General features: G+C 49.6%; 1 protein-coding gene across 1 annotated transcript in view; it reads right to left on the reverse strand.

Annotated features, from left to right (window-relative positions):
• Positions 1-16,801: 16,801 nt before the first annotated feature.
• The window catches only part of Tmem242 (transmembrane protein 242), a 28,484-nt gene continuing 25,053 nt past the window's right edge, over positions 16,802-20,232 (reverse strand). Inside the window, exon 4 of the mRNA XM_052169751.1 lies at positions 16,802-17,423. Within this exon, the coding sequence (XP_052025711.1) occupies positions 17,325-17,423 (99 nt within the window). The 3' untranslated portion in view covers positions 16,802-17,324. The remainder of the gene's footprint in view (positions 17,424-20,232) is intronic.

A 20,232-nucleotide genomic window follows, 5' to 3' on the forward strand; every position in this document is an offset into this window, starting at 1 on the left:
TGAGGCAGAGGCACCAAAACCTTGTTGTTGGTGGAGCTGGAGAGATGGACCAGGATTCAGTCCACTTGTGACACCAGTTCTAGCGGCTCTGACGTCCTCTGAGGGAACAGTCCTCACGTACACAGATCCACACTCAGACACATGTGTTTGCACATGATTAAACATTTTTTTAAAAAATTAAAAAAAACTTTATGAACAACCTTAGGAGCTGAGCTTGCCTTCTGGATTGTGGTCAGGACTGTGAGCAGGGCTGCAGGGTCGCCTACAGGAGCCATACCTGATTAATCGGAGGGAGGCAGGTGTGTGTCCCCAAGCATGGGTGAGTATGTGCAGTCTCTTCATGGGAAATAGTAAAATACCTAACCTCACAGGATAATACTTCACAAAAAAAAAAAAAAAAAAGACAGCCCAAGACCAAGACAAAGATGTTTTTCATATGCTAATTTCCCCAGATCAGGTGAAATTAATCCTTTGTCTAATCCTGGGATTTTAAACAACACTTGCTTAAGGAAGAGGCGTGCCCTTGCAGAAGCCTCTGCATAGTGCCCCTGTTTACTGGCTGCTTGGAGAAGTTAGGTGCCTGGGCTTGCAGCGAGCCGAGATCTTTTATAGAAACGAAAACTTAAAAATATGTTGGTGCACAAGATGTTTTGTGTTGAATTTATCTCCAATGCCAAGTCAGGATTTCAGCTACCTCCCGAAATAAGAAAGCGGCGACGGGAGGATTTCGGCAGCCGTTATTTTTATTTATAATTTATACCCTGTCGGCTTCTAAAAAGACCAGAGGCAGCTTCCAATAAAAGACGTGTGCGCAGTGAAGTTGCTAAAATGGGCCGAGAAAATGGAAAAACTGGCACAGGAGGAGGAGGAAGCGGAGAAAGGGGTAAAGTCTGTGTGAGTCAAGATTCCATTTAGTTCGGAGCTTTCTGGTGGCTAAAGCACAGAAGGGAGCGAGAAGCCTTGCTGGCCTTCCAGCATCTGAGGAAACAGAGTCGCCAAGCGGGGAGGAGCATTGCTCTGCAAGGCCTCGGCCCCTCCTAGCAGGACCTCTGAGGAAGGCAAAGGCTGGGCACCCCCTTCCTCGGGTAGCACGGGCAGGAGAGAGCCTGGGCTTCTAGTCCAGCCCCTTTTTACTGAGGGCACCACTTCTCTGGCTTCTTCACGCTCAGATCTTTAAGGAAGGCCAGGCTCCCAGAAGCCCACGGGGCGTGAGGAGGGACCAGGGAGGGCGGCCAGGGATACAGGGCACTTTCAGTATGGGCTGCTGTCAGTATAGATATGCAGAGGAGGGACACCAGTGCAGATACGGAACCAGGGCCGAGAAGCTGTGGCCTCTGAGAATACTTTTTTCATTATTATTATTTAACATGTCAGCGTTTGTTTATTATTACGTATGCAGGTTGGAGATAGCTCCCCGGAGTTGAGTTCTCAGCTCACACCTATACGTTGAGTCCTGAGGATTGTACTCAGGTCAGCAAGTTTGTATGCCAATCTGCTCTTATGCAGGACACCCTCCTCACCCCCACCCATCCGTGTCGTAACTCTGCCCCTTGATCTATGATGCTGTGCCTGGTAAGGGATGCAGCGGGGTATAATATTGGAGCGGCACATTGGCCTGCTGTAGCATAGCCGAGCGTGTTAGCGCTAAGAGCTGTTAGATAGACATGCGGTACCCCGCTCTCCATTTCCCTCTTGCCCTTGGCTGGACAAATACAGGACTTTCCAGTTTATCTAACTGGGGGAGAATGGGCCACTCTGAAGGCTCTGAGCCACAGCATTTATTGGGCGTGTGACGGGGACTCAGTTGTTATGTCCTGATTTGACTCTCAGATGTGTGACTCCGGAAGGATGTTCTTTGACTTTTCCCCCTCCTCATGGTGATGAGGATGACGATGGTGATGATAGTGGTGATGGTGGTGGCGGTGATTATGATGATGATGGTGATGACGTACACCTTGTGAGGCTGTATGTGACAAAGCTTTAATTATAGTTCCTGAATACAGCAAACACCACAGGAGTATTAGCACTGTTATGACTAGGGCCAGCCACTGTGCTCCCCCTGCTATCCCTTAGGTCCTAATTCCCTCCAGTGGGACTCAGAATCGCGGAGTCTCCCGGTGGCTTGGCCACAGAAGTCTCTAGAAGGTAGTCCTGCTCATGGGACCTTGGAACCCAGCACCTCCGGAGCTTTCCTCTACTTGCCAGGAGCTCTCTGGAGATTGCAAGAGAGGAGCAGCCCTCTGCGCTCCCAGCCAGCCAGCCTGTCACTCAAGGGTCACCTGGGGAGACCAGGTGGACGTCCTGCCCAGTACAGCGCGGCCTTTTGCTCTCCTTTACCAGAAGAAAGGGGCTCCAGGGAGCTCTGCTGGGGCGCAGCCTGCAGCCCACGCCGTCCTGCTCCCAGCCCAGCCTTGGACCGACTGCCGCCGGGCTCTGCGCCCCCTCCTGGCTGCTGGGGGAGGAGCCTCGCTCCTGCCCTTCCCACTCTTCCCCTTTTCCCTCTGAGAAACTCCAAGTTTTTAACAGGATAGCTGTCAAGTTGTGCCATGTCCCCACCTAGTGCCAGCTATAACAATTGTGCCTTCGAGGAAGGAAGGAGGGAGGGAGGGAGGGAGGGAGGGAGGAAGGAAGGAAGGAAGGAAGGAATGAAGGAAGGAAGGAAGGAAGGAAGGAAGGAAGGAAGGAGGAAAGAAGGAGGGAGGAAGGAGGGAGGAAGGAAGGAAGGAAGGAAGGAAGGAAGGAGGGAGGGAGGGAGGGAGGGAGGGAGGGAGGGAGGAAGGGAGGGAGGAAGGAAGGAAGGAAGGAGGGAGGGAGGAAGGAAGGAGGGAGGGAGGAAGGAAGGAGGGAGGGAGGAAGGAAGGAAGGAAGGAAGGAAGGAAGGAGGAAGGAAAGAAGGAGGGAGGGAGGAAAGAAGGAAGGAAGGAGGGAGGGAGGAAGGAAGGAGGGAGGGAGGAAAGAAGGAAGGAAGGAGGGAGGAAGGGAGGGAGGAAGGAGGGAGGGAGGAAAGAGGGAGGGAAGAAGGAGGGAGGGAGGAAGGAGGGAGGGAGGAAGGAGGGAGGGAGGAAGGAAGGAGGGAGGGAAGGAGGGATGGAGGGAGGGAGGAAGGAAGGAAGGATGGAGGGAGGGAGAGAGGGAGGAAGGAAGGAGGGATGGAGAGAGGAAGGAAGGAAGGAGGGAGGGAGGAAGAGAGGGAGGAAGGAAGGAGGGAGGGAGGGAGAGAGGAAGGAAGGAAGGAGGGATGGAGAGAGGGAGGAAGGAAGGAGGGAGGGAGGGAGAGAGGGAGGAAGGAAGGAGGGATGGAGAGAGGAAGGAGGGAGGGACGGAGGGAAGGAGGGAGGAAGGGAAGGAGGGAGGAGGGGGGATGGAGGGAAGGGAGGGAAGGAGGAGGGAGGGGGAGGAAGGGAGGGAGAGAGGGAGGGAGGGGGAGGGGGAGGGAGGAGGGAAGGAGGGAGGAAGGAAAGAAGGAAAATATCAATGCATTTGTCACAAACTCAGAAAATTTGGTTTCTATTTGCAGTTTAGAAACCAAATCTAAATCTAGTCTTAATCACCACCCCAAGCCTTTTGTAAACTGGTCCTTTCGCATTGGTTTCCCTCTGCGGCCCAAATATTGGTCCGCTAAGAATGCCTGTGGCTGAACCTTGCCGGCGGGGCACACTCGCGTTCCAGCACGGCCCCTATTGGTGTGTGTTTGGGGGGGGGGGGGGGAATCGCTGCTAGATTTTTATTTCTGCTCTGCCCCACTCTCCTCTCTTTAACAAAAGGAGAGTAGCACGGAAGGCTGCGGGAGGCGCAGGCCACAGCCTATGCCCGGAGGCTCCAGCCGGCCCCACCCTCGCGGTCACTCTGGCCGGACTCTGCGCCCCCTGCTGGCACTCTGCGGGGCAGGTGGGGCCCTTCAGCTGGCTCCTCTGACCCTAGTAGCTGCGGTGAATGCAATGAAAGCGACATCTTGTTAAGTGGCCCAGAAGCCCAAGTCTGGAGGTGACCAAGGCTTACTGAAAGGGCGCAGTGACACTAGGCTGGTTTTTATTTTCCCCAGGCCGGCGAACACAGAGGCTGTGGAGGGGTAGAATTCAAGGAGATGAGGCTGCAGCGACTTATATTGTGGTCTAAGAAGGAGAGAACATGCCCCAGGAAGGCAATCCTGGGAGGCACAGCGAAACAAAAGAGTGGTCCTCAGGCTGTGGTCACAGCACCCACAGCACCAGCGTCCCAGGTTCTGGGCAGAACAAATGAGCCACCAGGTCCCCATGCAAAAGACCCCAAAGTAGAGTGTTGGGTGCAATCAGCCACTGCCCTCGGGGGACTGGCAGGTGGCTATAACAACATACCGACCGAGAGGTAACCTGCCAAGAGGTGACAAAGGCAAACTTAGAGGACTTGTGAGGTGGGTGTCCGCTCAGACCCCACCTCAGGTGGCCTGTAACTCTGTGTGAAGTCGTTTCCTCAAAATCACAGGCTCAGTCAGGATACCAGCTATGTCTACACTTCCCTCACTAGAGTGAGCTGCTGGGTCCTGTTGACCCAACATGGTAGAGTCTAAGCCTTCCCCATGTCTCTGTAGATGCTCCATGATCTCTTAAAACGTGTGTGTGTGTGTGTGTGTGTGTTTATATTTGTGTGTTTGTGTGTGTGTGAGATGGGGTGACAGCCACATGTAAGGGGCAGAGGGCTGGCTGGCATTAGTGCTTCCTAACCCACCTCTGCTTCCAAGTGCTAACAGTACAGGCAGGGATTAGGAGGGACACAAGGCGTGTGTTGCATTACGCATACAGTGCACTTTACACACCGACCCAGTAGCACAGAGACACAGGGGCTCTTATACCTGTTAGGATTCTGTCTAAGCTCCACCCCACAGTTACCTGGCAACAGCCAGGTATAGGCCTGACCTACTATAAAAAGGGATACTCATCCCCTCCTCTCTCTTACATCTCTCATTCTCTCACTCTCCTAGCCTCTCTCTTGCCCCCTCTCTCCATGTGGTCATGGCCGGCCTCTACTTCTCTACTCTCTCCCTCTCTCTGCCTCTCTCTGCCTCTACTACCCCCTTGACTCCCCTCCCCATGCCCTGAATAAACTCTATTCTGTACTATACCGTTGTGTGTCTGATCCCTCAGGGGGAAGGGAGGCCTCTGCATGGGCCCGCTGAGGCACCCCTTCCCCCACACCGCCGTATACCATATTCTCACACCTCTTTCTCTTTTTATGACCACAACAATACCTATTTCAGAGACAGACCGTGGGCCTTTGATGGTTAAGTTCACTTGTCAATTTGACATAACGTAGAATCACCTGTGGGCTTCAGAGAAGGACTGTCTCCATAAGGTTAGCTTGTGGTGGATTATCCTGATTGCTTTAATTGATGTGGGAAGTCCCACCCTAAATGTGGGTGGTACCTTCTGGGAGTAGCCCAAATAAAGGGACTGGGGGTGGGGGGAGTGTTACAGACCGTGGGTCTGCTGTGGGATAACCAGGGTCCTCTGGTCCAGGAAGGCACAGGTCTGGCTGAGATGACAGACAGAACAAACCACACACACACAGAGGCGGTTTGAACTGAATGTATTTTGGAGCTCTAAGGCAAGGATTTTTATACAGGAAGAGTTGGTATTACCATTTCAAAAGATGTAGCCAGTGAGGCAGGCACAATTATCATAGCCATTTGGTACAAGGAAATGCAAAATCAATCAAGTACAAAGTTTCTCAAGTAACAGATACAGAAGATCAATTTACAGATGCCATCAAACTTCCTGATTAGAATATAGAGTCACTCATAGTTTACAGTAAACCTTCAAAGAGTTTGAAGTTTCTTATTCCACCTGGGTCTTTAACAAGTTCTTGTGAGAAATCCTTATCTAACATTTATTTAGCCTTCTACCTTGTGAAACAAAACTTCGTGACTTAATCAATGCTTTCAGTACCAGAGTGCCAGAGCCATCCTCATACACATACGCACAGCCATAAAAACCTGCATGTGGTTGGAAGGTTGTAATTATGTAAACAACTATGAGGCAAGGCATTGCAATTCTGAAAAGGGGGTTTGGCGGTCAGTGAGTCGACTTCAAAGACCAGATTATCAGGCAGAATCCAGGTAAAGAGAGAAAAGGAGGAAGTCAGGGCAAACTGCTACTTGAGAACTAAGGGCCCATCTTAAATAGCCAGAAAGTAAGAGAGTACAGTAAATTGCCAGGTGAGATTATCAGCTTCCAAATATACAGAGAGTTCCGTTATTCCCAGGAGACATTTCTTTTCTGCCTCTGTCTGTAAAATATCATTTTTACAGACATCACTGGGCCACCGCGGCAGGGGAGAAGAAGCGCTGGCAAATTCATCTACCCTGTTGCTGCTGCTGCATTCATTCACTGATAGCAGAACCAGCTTCTCAGGTTCGCAGTGTGAATTGAAGATCATCAACTTTCCAAGATTCCTCTGGCCTCCTGCACTACAGGAGGACTCCTGAGGTACCCAGCCTCAAACACTGAACAGCTCCTGAGTTTCCAGCTTCCCGCATGAGAGACAGCCATTCTTGGACGACTGTGGCAATACCATGTAAGCCAATCTAAGAAGTTCTCTTTTGCTCTATACATAATCCTATCAGTTCCGGGTCACCTTGGCTGTCCCCAAAGATGGAGGAGGCTGTAGCCTTGGGAGGAGGGGTGCTAGGGATGAGGGGGATCCAGTGTGTCTCCTCACCAGGGCTGCATGAGTCTGAGGACTCAACCTCCACTGGGGATGAAGGAGTCTTAGCCACAGAGAGCATCATTCTTGGTGTGTTGTGGCATAGACCAGTCTATTGATAGCTGTTAGGAAACAGATGGGGTTTGGAAATGAGCTATGTGGTCTGTGAAGTTTTCGGATATGTTTTCTGAGGTGAGCACTACCTAAGGCTTCCTAAGGAGTTTGGCTGTTGGGAGCAGATTGGCCTCCCTGGGCAGGCCTGGGGCTGGATGTTACCACAGGCTAGCAAGTTGCTGGGATCCCAGCCCCAGGCTTCCAGTTGGTACAGCCACTGAGCCTCTGACATCTAACTCTGAGAGGGTGATTTAGAAGTTTGGAGCCAACGAGAATAAAGTATTTGCACAGGTCACGATGGCCGAGGGCCTAGAAGACCCTTGCCCTGTCCTGTGTTTGAGAATGAGCAGAGAAACTACTTTTAATTTGAGCGCTTATTGCCCGAGCACGGAGCGAGCTTCACTCTCTGAAACTGAGGGGACATTAACCTGGCGTTTGAACCTTTCCTGATAATTCCCTCCGCCTCCGGGCAGACACAGCTCCGGAAAACAGCTGACCTGGGAGTTTGTCATGGCAGGTAATTAATGTGTGATAGCACTCAGCTTGGAATGATTTAGCGACTTGAGAAAAAGTAAGATATGAGGTGGAGGCTTACACGGGAGGGAGGTTGTGGGGGGAGAGGGTGCAAAATGGGAAGTCTGGATGGAATTAATGGTCTTTCGACGGCTCTGGGGGTCCTAGAGAAGCGAGTGGCTGGTTGCTTTGCCTAATTTATTCCTGGAACAGCTCGGTGACCAGGGCATGGCTCTGTGCTCTTCCTGTGCGCATGTCAGCACTCCCAGGGTGACGCTTCAACTGTAGCTATGGAGACACAAACCCCTCCTCCACCCGGAATCGAGGGAGGAGCCTGAGCTTCTGCAGTCTGCCAGTACTACAAATGGGCAGAGTGAGGCTTCAGAAAGGAAGGGCGAGGTCCCTATGCCAGGGGACACGGCTCTGGGCAAGGTTGCCTTTCCTCTGACTGTGACTTCCGGTCGTTTGGAAGAACGCTGGTCAGATAGTCACCTGCCCTGTCTCACTCCTGTTCCTTCTAAGTTGGTAAACGCTTTAACAACTTTAAGTTTGAAGCTTGTGTGGTCAGCTGGGAGCTAAAACAATCCCACCCACAGGCCCCAGAAGCCAATGCTAAAACACTTTCATGCAATTTGATTCCTTGAGGTTTTATTTTGTTGTTGTTGTTGTTGTTGTTGTCGTCGTCGTCGTCGTCGTCATCGTCGTCGTCTGGCTGAGTTTGACCAATATGGCTGAGAAGGCAGATTTCTTGTGTATCTGGACCTGGATGTACCCTAAGTACAGACACAAAGATGTTCTTCTCAGTGAAGACTTCCTGCCCCTACACACACACACACACACACACACACACACATATACACACACACACACATACAGAGACATACACACACACAGACACATACACACACAGAGACACACAGACACACAGATACACACACAGACACACACAGACACAGAGACACACACACACACACACATACACACACACATACACACACACACACATACACACACACATACACACACACACATACAGAGACATACACACACACAGACACACATACAGAGACATATACACAGACACATACACACACAGAGACACACAGACACACAGATACACACACAGAGACACACACAGAGACACACACACAGACACAGAGAGACACACATACACACAGACACACACACACAGACACATACAGAGACATACAGACACACACATACACACACAGACACACACACAGAGACACACACAGACACACATACAGAGACATACACACACAGACACACACACAGACACATACAGACACAGATACACACACACATACAGACACACACAGACACACATACAGAGACATACTCACACAGACACACATACAGAGACATACAGACACACACACATACAGACACACACAGACACACAGAGACATACACACACAGACACACACATACACACACACATACACACACACACATACAGACACACAGAGACACATACACAGAGACATACACACACAGAGATAGACACACACACATACAGAGACATACACACACAGAGAGACACACAGACACACACATACATACAGAGACATACACACACACACATACACACACAGACACACACACAGACACACACACACATACAGACACACACAGACACACAGAGACATACACACACAGACACACACATAGACACACACAGACACATACAGACACACACATACACACACAGAGACACATACAGACACACAGAGACACATACACAGAGACATACACACACAGAGATAGACACACACACACATACAGAGACATACACACACAGAGACACAGAGACACACACATACATACAGAGACATACACACACACACACACACAGTTCCTCCCTCTGCTCTCTCCTCTCCCTTCTTTCTCACCTCCCTCTTACCTGTATTTATCAGGTGCTTAGAGCAGACCTAGCCCCGAACCTGAAGAAAGAATCCTCGGATGACGGGATTACTGGCCAGGCTGTGGGTGTTTCTCTGGGGCTTCCTTGGTCTTGGGCTTTTAAACCCAGTCCTCACTTCCCACCCCTGTGGTAATATTCAGAATACTGAAAAGTTTGCCCAGCCTCGCCCTGCACGGAACAGGCATACCACTGCGCTCTGGGTAAGTCTTACTGTTTCTATACCAACACCCAGACAGAAACATCGTACTGGAGGGAGGATTTATTTCGGCTCATGGTTTTAGATCAGTCGTCATGGTAGGGTACATCGGGATAACAGTAACTCACGTGACAACCAGGAAGCAGGAAGATAGGAAGTGCCGAGCGACTATAGCCACAAAGATCCCCTGTGCTCCACTCTCTGCCCCAGGCCCTGCCTCCTGTCTTTCACATCTGCTCAATGTGCTACTATTAGGAGATCATTCGTGTGACCCCATTAGGAGATTATTCCAGAGTCTTCATGATCTACAGCTACCCTGCTGTTTACACACAGAGGCGAGCCTCACCATCTCCTACTGGCTTCTCAGTCCAAACAACTTGACAATCAAGATTAGCTGCTACAATCCCAAATTCATACAGTACATTTTGATGTCTCTTTTGGGGAGAGGCGGCCTCGTGTGTGGGGAACGTTCGGAAAATATGTGGATTGTCAGTGAGGTGTTGGGTCCAATCGATCTGTTGTGTTGTGAGTCTCTCTCCAGTTTTGGACAAACCTAGGTGGGTGTGACTCCTCCAGGGAAATCCCTCCAGGATGGGCTATGCTGTGTAGAACCAGGAGCTGGGACATGTGGTAATGCGCTCTTTTCACAGTTCTCTTACCACAATCATCCATAATAAAAAGTCTACAAGAGCCGGGCAGCCGTGGCACACACCTTTAATCCTAGTGCTTGGGAGGCAGAGGCAGGTGGATTTCTGAGTTCGAGGCCAGCCTGGTTTACAGAGTGAGTTCCAGGACAGCCAGGGCTATACAGAGAAACCCTGTCTCGGGAAAAAAGTCTACAAGAAGGGAAGCAGAGTTTCTTGCAAGGAAGCTGAGGGTAAAGGCTCTTGTCGGGGGTCTTCTGTTCCAACAATGGACCCTCTTTTAGCCACTGTGAAATCTGGACAAACTGCCTCAGCCGGAAGTGTCGAGGGCAGCAGGAAGGGTCTCGGCCGGAAGTGTCGAGGGCAGCAGGAAGGGTCTCAGCCGGAAGTGTCAAGGGCAGCAGGAAGGGTCTCGGCCGGAAGTGTCGAGGGCAGCAGGAAGGGTCTCGGCCGGAAGTGTCGAGGGCAGCAGGAAGGGTCTCGGCCGGAAGTGTCGAGGGCAGCAGGAAGGGTCTCGGCCGGAAGTGTCAAGGGCAGCAGGAAGGGTCTCAGCCGGAAGTGTCAAGGGCAGCAGGAAGGGTCTCGGCCGGAAGTGTCGAGGGCAGCAGGAAGGTCTCTTCTGTAGCTTTCCGGGTGAGCAGGTGTCATCAGTTTGCTCGGCTGGCCTGAGCAGGCTTCTCAGGAGAATCTCTCAAGCACTTTGTACCCTTCCGTCTGTGAGCCTACTGACACGTCACCTGCCTGTTGAAAAGTCACATTTATCCATCGTTCTTTCTCACGCTGGTGCCACCCAGCTCATAGGGAGGTCAGAGGACAACTTGAAGGAATCTGTTCTCTCCTTCCACCATGTGGGTCCCAGGGATCGAACTCAGGTCCTGAGGCTTGGGAGCAAGTGGCTTTTAGAATGTGCCCACGACTCATTAGGACTCAAAGAGGCAAAGGACTTGAGCCGGCTCACATAAAAAGACTAGGTCAAGGTTCCGAACCACCGCTAAGACTGAGACTGTATGTTTCTTAGTAATGTATTCTGATTTTCTCCCAGACTGAGTTACCTGTCGTCGGATGGACTTCATTGTTCGTTGTGCCTGACCCTTGCGCTGTGGTGAGGGGCACTTGCCTTCCTCTTGGGTACTCACAGAGCCCTCAACCCTCATCATTCCTAAGGACAGCGACACACACACACACACACACACACACACCATGGCTGCTGTATAGTGATAAAGCAAATTATATATGTGTGTATATATACATTAGGCCAAGACTTTTGGCCGGAAGGAGAAACACCCAAACTGAGCTTGGTAAAATATTATTAAAATACACATTATACTGTCTCTCAGGAAATTTAAGTATTTGGAGAATGTTCTCTTTTACTTGTACCCCACTCACTGTTTCAGAGAAATGCAGGAAAATAGCCATATAAACAATATTCTTTCCGATTCAAACCTTGGAGAGATTAAATTTTTGCCCCAAGTGAAATAGCTACATTCAGTGGATTTTAATTATTTTTGTCTCGATCTCCCCTCCGTAATCTTTGCTTCCCTCTTAGGTTGCAAGGATTAATTTGCGAGTTTAGTCCACACTAATCATGGGCGTAAACCCGCATCAGACAGACTCGGTGTCCCCGTTCCTGTGGGCTCCTGTGGGCTGAGCAGGCTCGGCTCCCCCAGTGCCGTGAGCCTTGGAGCTGGGATGAGGTTGGTGACCCAAGTCACCACGTTGATCCACGTGGGCTCTGCTGGGCTTGGGGCAGACCTCACTCTCCACTCCACTGGAATCCTTGCTTCTTCAGGTCAAAGCCTCGAAACCCCTGTGTCCTAAGCCCCACCCCCTGCTTTCCACTTTCCAAGGTCATCTCTTCTGAAATCTGGATAGCCGTTGTTTTCTCAGAAACCTGAGGTCTGCGCCTCTCTGCCCACCGTGCTTTCTCAGTGTGGCTTTCTCCAACAGCTGTGGGCTTACAGTTCTAAGAATAAAAGCTTAAGCGCACGCAGCCGGAAGCCACATCTTACCGAAAGCCTCCTTAATGTTGGCTTAGATGGGAAACGGAAATGGCTGCGTTGTCTCCATCTAAAGCATTTCTAGTGCTCAGTCTCCCTGAAAAGGATTGCTTATGGGGAGATAATGCCTGCTCTATTCCTTTTTAAGTCTGTGAAAAATGTCATCCTGGCTAATAGGGTGATTAAAACCCTTTATGCTCCAGGAGATAAATGTGATTATGTTTGTCACACTCTACCCAAGATAAAGACAGCAAAGAAGACAGACGTGAAATTCCACAACACTTCCTCTCTTCCGTATCCGGGGACATTCAGGACTCAAACACAGATGGCTCCTCTCATAAAGAATAACATTATCTCTTAAACATTTTTCCTTCCCATTAACCAATTTAACAATATGCCTTTGGTATGAAGGAAATAGATAAACGACTAAATGCTCTGGCATCCGAATTCCGTGGAAAAAACACTTTTAGTGATACCGCTTGCTTGCTCTTTTAAGGTCTCATGTCTCTTCCTTCATCTTTGCCTTTAAAAGACTACCTCTTCTAGGAGGTAGTGCCAACCTACCTATCAGTGAGGTGACACAGGTTATTCCTGTGGGCTATGAAGTGCTGGGGGACACGCCCAATTTAACACTGGGCATGCCAAAGAAGCAAATTTTCCTTCATCCTTTCGGACGCGGGTACCTTCAAGTCCCATGAACACACAGCACATCCTGGGCCTCCCTCAGCTCCTTCCTAGCAGGAGGCTATCATCATTTCAGCCTATATGGTCCCAGTGGCAGACACTGCCACACTTACAAGGACCTCCCCTCAAGGACCTTACAAGGCAGGACTCCAGGAGAGAGAGTCGGGCTTGATAATGCTCATTTTATCCCTTCAACGGATGCCGGGATTCTCATCTGGTGGAGAGCTTTCCAAAACCGTTAGGCAGAGAATTCATGAGGAGTTGTAGACAAAACCTGCTTTGCACACACCCATTCCGCCTGCCTCTTACTTTTTCTTCTTTGCATTCAAAGGCCAGGATTTATTTTTCTCTCTCCCTCTAGAGAACTGGTTAAAAATAAAAGATGGGTAAAGAACCTCCCCTCCCTCTCCCCCTCCACCCCCCACATTTCACACTTGCTGATAAAACACACAATCTTTTCTTGGATTTTTAGCAGGTTATATGTGAATCTCAGACACCAATTACACCTGTTTAATTAACAATACAGCAGTTTTAACAGGGCAATGTGGTCTAGAGAAAAATGTTACATTATGCACTTGACATTTCGTTTGGAGAGTTCCTTTAGAACTAAAAGGTTTCACTGTAACAGATTTTGAATGCACTTTGTGAAACTCGATTGCTGACTAATTAGGGGCTGGGTAATTCTAAAGGAGCTGTACACCTGACATTCAACCAGAGGGTTTTTTCCCCCATTTACCTTTTCTTTTCTGTTGTAATTAATCAATTTGTTTACATCCCAAACACTGTCCCCCCTCTCTCACATGGAGTTCTTCTCCCCCTCTCCCCTCCCCTTCTCCTCTGACCCCCTCACCCCCTACGTGACACATCAGGTCTCTGCCAGATTAGGTGCATCGGAGGTTTTTTTTCCCACACTGACGTGGTGGGGCTTTTCCTTCGGTTTTGTTTTTCTTTTTCTTTCTTTCTTTCTTTCTTTCTTTCTTTCTTTCTTTCTTTCTTTCTTTCTTTCTTTCTTTCTTTCCTTCCTTCTTTCTCTTTCTTTTTCTTTCTTCTTTCTTTCTCTTTCTTTTTCTTTCTTTCTTTTTTAAAGATTTATTTGTTATATGTAAGTACATTGAAGCTGTCTTCAGACACTCCAGAACAGGGCATCAGATCTCATTACAGATAGATGGTTGTGAGCCACCATGTGGTTGCTGGGATTTGAACTCAGGACCTTCTGAAGAGCAGTCAGTGCTCTTAACTGCTGAGCCATCTCTCCAGCCCTGTTTGTTTGTTTTTCAAGGCAGGGTTTCTTTATGCAGCCCTGGCTGTCCCAGAACTCCCTCCGTAGAGTAAACTGGCCTTGAACTCAGAGTTCTGTCTGCCTCTGCCCCTTAAGTGCTGAGATTAAAGGTGTGCACCACCATCACCCTGCAGATTTTGCTTCTTTAACTTCCCATTGGCTTCTGTAGAGGACAATGGAGCACCCAAGAGGTTCATAAGAATTAACTTCATTAAGAAGTGGTTCTGGGCTGGAGAGATGGCTCAGTGGTTAAGAGCAGCTGCTCTTCAAGAGGTTCTGAGTTCAATTTCCAACAAGCACGTGGTGGTAGCGGCTCACAACCATCTGTATTGGGATCTGATGCCCTCTTCTGGTGTGCATGAAGACAGAGCACTCAGATATAGAAAATAAATAAATAAATAAATCTTAACAAGGAGAAATGGTACCTGAGCTGGTGCTGGTGGCACACACCTTTAATCCCAGCACTCAGGAAGCAGAGACAGTTGGATCTCTGCAAGTTCAAGGCCAGCCTGGACTTGAGTTCCATGACAGCCAGGGCTGCACAGAAAAACCTTTGTCTTGAAAAGCAAAGCAAAGCCAGGCGGTGGTGGTGGTGGTGGTGGTGGCGGCGGCGGGGCGGCGGCGGCGGCGGCGGCGGCGGCGGCGGCGGCGGCGGCGGCGGCGGCGCACGCCTTTAATCCTAGCACTCTGGGAGGCAGAGGCAGGTGGATTTCTGAGTTTGAGGCCTGCCTGGTCTACAGAGTGAGTTCCAGGACAGCCAGAGCTACACAGAGAAACCCTGTCTTGGAAAGCCCAAAAAAGAAAAAAAAGAAAAGATTATATATATATATATATATATATATATATATATATATATATATATATATATATACACATACATACATATACATACATATATGTATATGTATGTATATATATCTCCTTCAACTGGGCATTTCCGCCAACGTCAGACCCACTGGATCCCCTCTCACATCCCTGGTGTCTGGGATTTTTTTTTTTAGTGGTTCCCTGGTCCCTTACCCCCACACTGCTGCATATTTCTTTTGGTTTTTTGTCTTTGTTTTTTGAGACAGTGTTTCTCTGTGTAGCCCTGGCTGTCCTGGAACTCACTCTGTAGACCAGGCTGGCCTTGAACTCAGAAATCCACATGCCTCTGCCTCCCAAGTGCTGGGATTACAGGCGTGCGCCACCACTGCCCGGCTGCTGCATATTTCTATTCATTCTCCTGGTCCTCTGGGCTTTTTTTCTGACTCCCCCCCCCAATATCTGATTCTGCACCCCCTTTCCCCCCTCCCTTCTCTCACCTAGGCCCTCCCTTTGTCTCCCATGATCATTTTGTTCCCCCTTCTAAGTAGGATTGAAGCAGCCACACTTGGGCCTTCCTTCTTGTTAAGCTTCATACGGTCTGTGAGTTGGATCATGGGTATTCTGAACTTTTTGGCTAATCCACTCATCAGTAAAGACATACCATGTATGTCCCTTTGGGTCTGGGTTACCTCACTCAGAATTGTTCCTGTCCAAAGGAAATGCAGGGACAAAAAACAAAGCAGAGACTGAAGGAAAGGCCATCCAGAGACCGCCCCAACCTGGGATGCATTCCATCCACAGACACCAAACCCACACACTATTGCTGATGCCAAGATGTGCTTGCAGACAGGAGCCTGACATGGCTGTCTTCTGAGGGGCTCTACAAGCACCTGACTGAGACAGATGCAGATACTTAAAGCCAACTATTGGACTGAGCCCCAGGAACCCCAATAAAAGAGTTAGGGGAAGGACTGAAGGAGCTGAAGGGGATTGCAACCCCATAGGAAGAACAACATTATCAACTAACCGGACCTCCCAGAACTCCCAGGGACTAAGCCACCAACCAAAGAGCAGACATGGGCTGCTCCGTGGCCCCTGCTACCTATGTAGCGGACAACGGCCTTGTTGACCTCCGTGGGAGGGGACACATTTGGTCCTGTGGAAGCTTGATGCCGCAGAGAAGGGGATGCTAGAGGGGTGAGGTGGGAGTGGGTGAGTGGGTGCGCACCCTCTTAGAGAAGGGGAGGTGGGCTTGTGGACGGGAGACCAGGAGGGGGGATAATTGAAATATAAATAATTAATACAAATATATTTAGATAGGTGGTAATTACACTGTATTTACTTTCAGCGTGTAGACAAAACTACAAACTCAGTCAGGGCAGAGGGACTTGGAGCCAATCTTGCCCCACACAGCCCATCACCGATGTCACCGATGTCACCATTATCATGTCAGCCCAAGTCTTCTCTTCTGAGCAGCCCCCATCTGTTTCTGGCTTTTTGCCTTGTGTGTAAGACTTTACAAGTCCTTCGAGAGCGGCCCTCAGAAGGTGTAAGTAGCTTCGAGGGAGACTGCGTTGAGGACAGGTGGTACCCCCTTTCCAGGGCTAGGTTCACCACTTTGGAGCCTGGCCAACATGAACATACCTTCCAAATTCTTAGTCATATGCAGATAAGATAGGCCTTAAAGATTCATTTAATTAGATAAACTAAGGTATATATGCTGTTAGGAGTCTGCTTATAAATATTTTTGTTACTATTTTTTTTTTTTTTGATAATTTCATGTGTGGGTACTGTATTTCCACTCCTTCCTCTCCACATTCCAGCTCCCTCGGTGTCTGACCTCATCCACTTTCAAATTCATGACTTCTCTTCTACTACTGTTACAAATAAACTTCGGTACTCACAGAGAGACACACACACACCCTGCTGAGTTTTCAAAAAAAAAAAGAAACCAGATTTTTAGTTTTTGTGTATACTTTTGTGGCTGTAGACACACGTGAGGGCACACAGAATCCAGACAAGACTTCAGATCCCCCGGAGTCGCTGGAGTGGAGGGCGCGGGTGGCTGTGAGGCGCCCACCAGGCGGGGCTGGGAAACGACCTGGGGTCCTCTTTGAGAGCAGTGTGCGCTCTTAGCCACGGAGATCTCTCCAGCCCTTACAAAGATTTCTATCCCACTTTTGTTTTATTTTTGTGACTATGCAACATGGTTTATTGTTCTAAACAGAAACATTTCCTCCCGGACCCTTCCTGAGGGGAACTTCTATGTAATTAAACTGTTGTCTTAGCTTTAGGAAAGCATTCCCTCCGTGTGCCCCAGCGACAGCCACGGCGATGCTGCGGCCTGTGGGTTCGCCGGGCATCGGCAAGCGTTCCCAAAGAGGCGTCACCCCAGCCCTTTCTCAGACGTGGCGCTTCCAAAGCTGCCATTCCCGCAGCCATTGCTCCGGGGTCGCCCGTGCCCGTGTCATTTCCACTTCAGGGCTTCCTCCCACTCCTCGTCTGACTGGGGGTTCTTGGGAATTGGTGGAAATATGGATTGCATCTTACTTCGAAAGTCCTTCATCTGGAAGAAGAAAAAAAAATCAAACAAAATAAATCATCAAATGTCAGGAGAAGGGAGGAACTGCTGAAGCCCCACGCACGCACGAGGCAGCATCTCGCTGAGTGGAGACACCCCGCCCATCATGGGCGTGGAGCAAAGGAACAGGCTGGGGACGCTGAGAACTGCCTTCAGCCCACACAGCAGCTGTTCTTCCCAGTGTGGATCCACCAACTAAGGGACAGACAACGTTGCCCTTGGTCTAGAAGGCAACAGGTCTAAATCAACAGACCCCCAGATGTATATCGGAAGAATGGGTTGCATCATGGCTTTCATTTATAAAGATGCTGGGCAGTAAAATGTCTACCCATCTAAATGCATGACTAAACTCAGGCCATCCAAAGTCAGAATTTTAGATCTGGAGGGACAGGAGAGAGAAAAAAAAAAAAAACTGATGACAGACATTCTAGAATCTTCTTATGAGCCAGTGTGGAAGACCCACAATGAGAGTTTGTCAGTGAAAGGCGATTTGAGGCAGAGTCAGGGAGGGGACAGGGAGGTCACACCATGTAGTGCTGAGCTGCGTGGAGGCAATCGCTGATGTGGGAGGGTTTCCTAGGTGCACGCTCAGCTGTCCTGCGTGTGTGTGTGTGTGTGTGTGTGTGTGTGTGTGTGTGAGAGAGAGAGAGAGAGAGATGCTGGGCAGAGTTCTCGGTAGCAGGACAATGGTGCAGGCTGACCCCAGCACACGTCCCTCTGGACTCGGTGCTGAGCAGGTTCACGTAGTTCCCCGGACTCTCCAGCAGCACATCATTTCTGGGAGAGGCTATTGGACAATAGTACTTTTTCTTTTTTGTTGTTGATATGTATTTACTTCAAATGGAGGCGAAGTCTTTACCTGTTGCCAAACTCAGGGTTTACATCTTTTTCAGTGTTTGTAAATTCTAGTCTAGTTCCCAGGCTCCAAATCATACATTTGGTGACAAGACTTTAGTGTCAGACAGACCTCTGCTCAAAGCCCAGCCCCTGTCCTGTTTCCCCTCTTACTGGCACCTATACATGCACAAAGGACAGTAATTATCTGCCTGAAGAGCTGTGAGGACACAGTGAGGCATAGACACAACGCACTGCCCCCCACGCACAGTAAGTACTCAATCTCAGAAGGCCGTGACCACTGTAGCTCTAGTCCAGACACTAAACACTCATGGATGTAAACACCACGGCATGTTTACTCAAAGCATGGCTTTATAGTTACCTGCCATTTGATGTGACATTCTCACCAATTTATGGAATCTGTAGGTGAACCGTCGGGATTCTCTACACCCATTTGCTAATCTTTGCATAGCCAGGCAATCACTCTACCATCAAGCCTCAGTAACACCATATTTCCAGGTTTCTGTCTTGTGTTACGCAAACATGATAACCACTGCTCACTGAAACCTGCCAGCCAGACACTGATCTTGAATACACCACGGGCACTGTCTCTCCCTAGCGCTTTTTCTGGGATGTACTATGATGGGCCTATAAGAGAAGTTCTCTGCTAGTAACAGTACGGAGTCCCTGGGGAGGGACTAGAACTGGGAGGAGTTTCTTTTGTGGTCACAGCTGCTGTGACTCCTGTTGGCCATTGGAGGCAGGCAGTGGCGACTCAGAGGCTGGCTGCCCAGGATTCCCAGACAGCCTTGTCAAGCATCATTCACAACCCACTGTAGAAGCTGTATCTCCATCTGTATCTGCACAGGTGTTTGGAGTTGAGACCCAATGCTTCTCTGGCCACGGTTTGCAGTCTTTGGTCCCTTTTGTCTTTCTGGCTTCTGTCGTTTACAACTTGTGTTGTGTTGGACTGTCTAGCATAAGTCAGAGCACGCTTGTTTTCCATGGTCTCCCATCAGTGATAGTCCTGGTCAGGGACTAGGAACAGAGAGACTGGGAAGCACCCTGGGAGGCGGGAGGCGGGAGGCGGGAGGCGGGAGGCGGGAGGCGGGAGGCGGGAGGCGGGAGGCGGGAGGCGGGAGGCGGGAGGCGGGCGGGGTGGCCGCTCTATCCACCTGACTGTCTGCTTTCCAGTCCTCAGTGACTATTTGTTCCTGAGGTCATGCATGAGTCACTAGAAGGAACCACATGTGACAAACAGCCAGTGGTAGTCAGGGTATAGGCTCAGATGTGGGACACTCAGGATGGGGCACTGTGTGGAGAGAGAAACCCAGAGTCCACAATTATGCAATAAACAGGTTCTCAAGTTGCTTCAAACACGGGGCTCCATAGGGTTCTAAGCTTACATCATATCTATACCAAATATATGAAGGTCATACAAAGGTCATTTTGAGAGGTTATTCCCATTTAAGGATGCTCTTGAAAGGAAGATTTAAAGATCAAGTGCATTAAATCTGGACATAGAGTCACTGGGCGAGTTCACAGCTACTGCACGGACAGGTGCCCTGCCCCGGAAGTTGATGAGCACTCACACTGGCCACACTACCCCAAAGCAAAACTGCATCTCCTCCATGTAACTCCCTCTTCCCTTGTTCCTTAGCCAGAGAACAAGTTTTCACGCTATGGGTTGCAGCGTCACCCTTCTAAGCAGGGCCTCTGTGTGCAGCTCCAGACTGTTTCCTGGAGACCTTGGTGTGTGTGTGTGTGTGTGTGTGTGTGTGTATGTGTGTGAGGATGTGGGTGTGGGTGCTCTGTGCAGGGATTAAGGTGTAAACGGTATTCCCTGGAGTAGGGAATCCACCGCTCCTGGCACCTTGTCCTGGGTTCCTGCTGCTCTTGTGTGCAAGTACTCCGTTGTAATGTTACAGTGCACAAGTGGGGTGTCACAGACAACTGGGGA

This window comes from Apodemus sylvaticus, chromosome 23 (genome assembly GCF_947179515.1).
Source record: "Apodemus sylvaticus chromosome 23, mApoSyl1.1, whole genome shotgun sequence".
NCBI lineage: Eukaryota > Metazoa > Chordata > Mammalia > Rodentia > Muridae > Apodemus > Apodemus sylvaticus.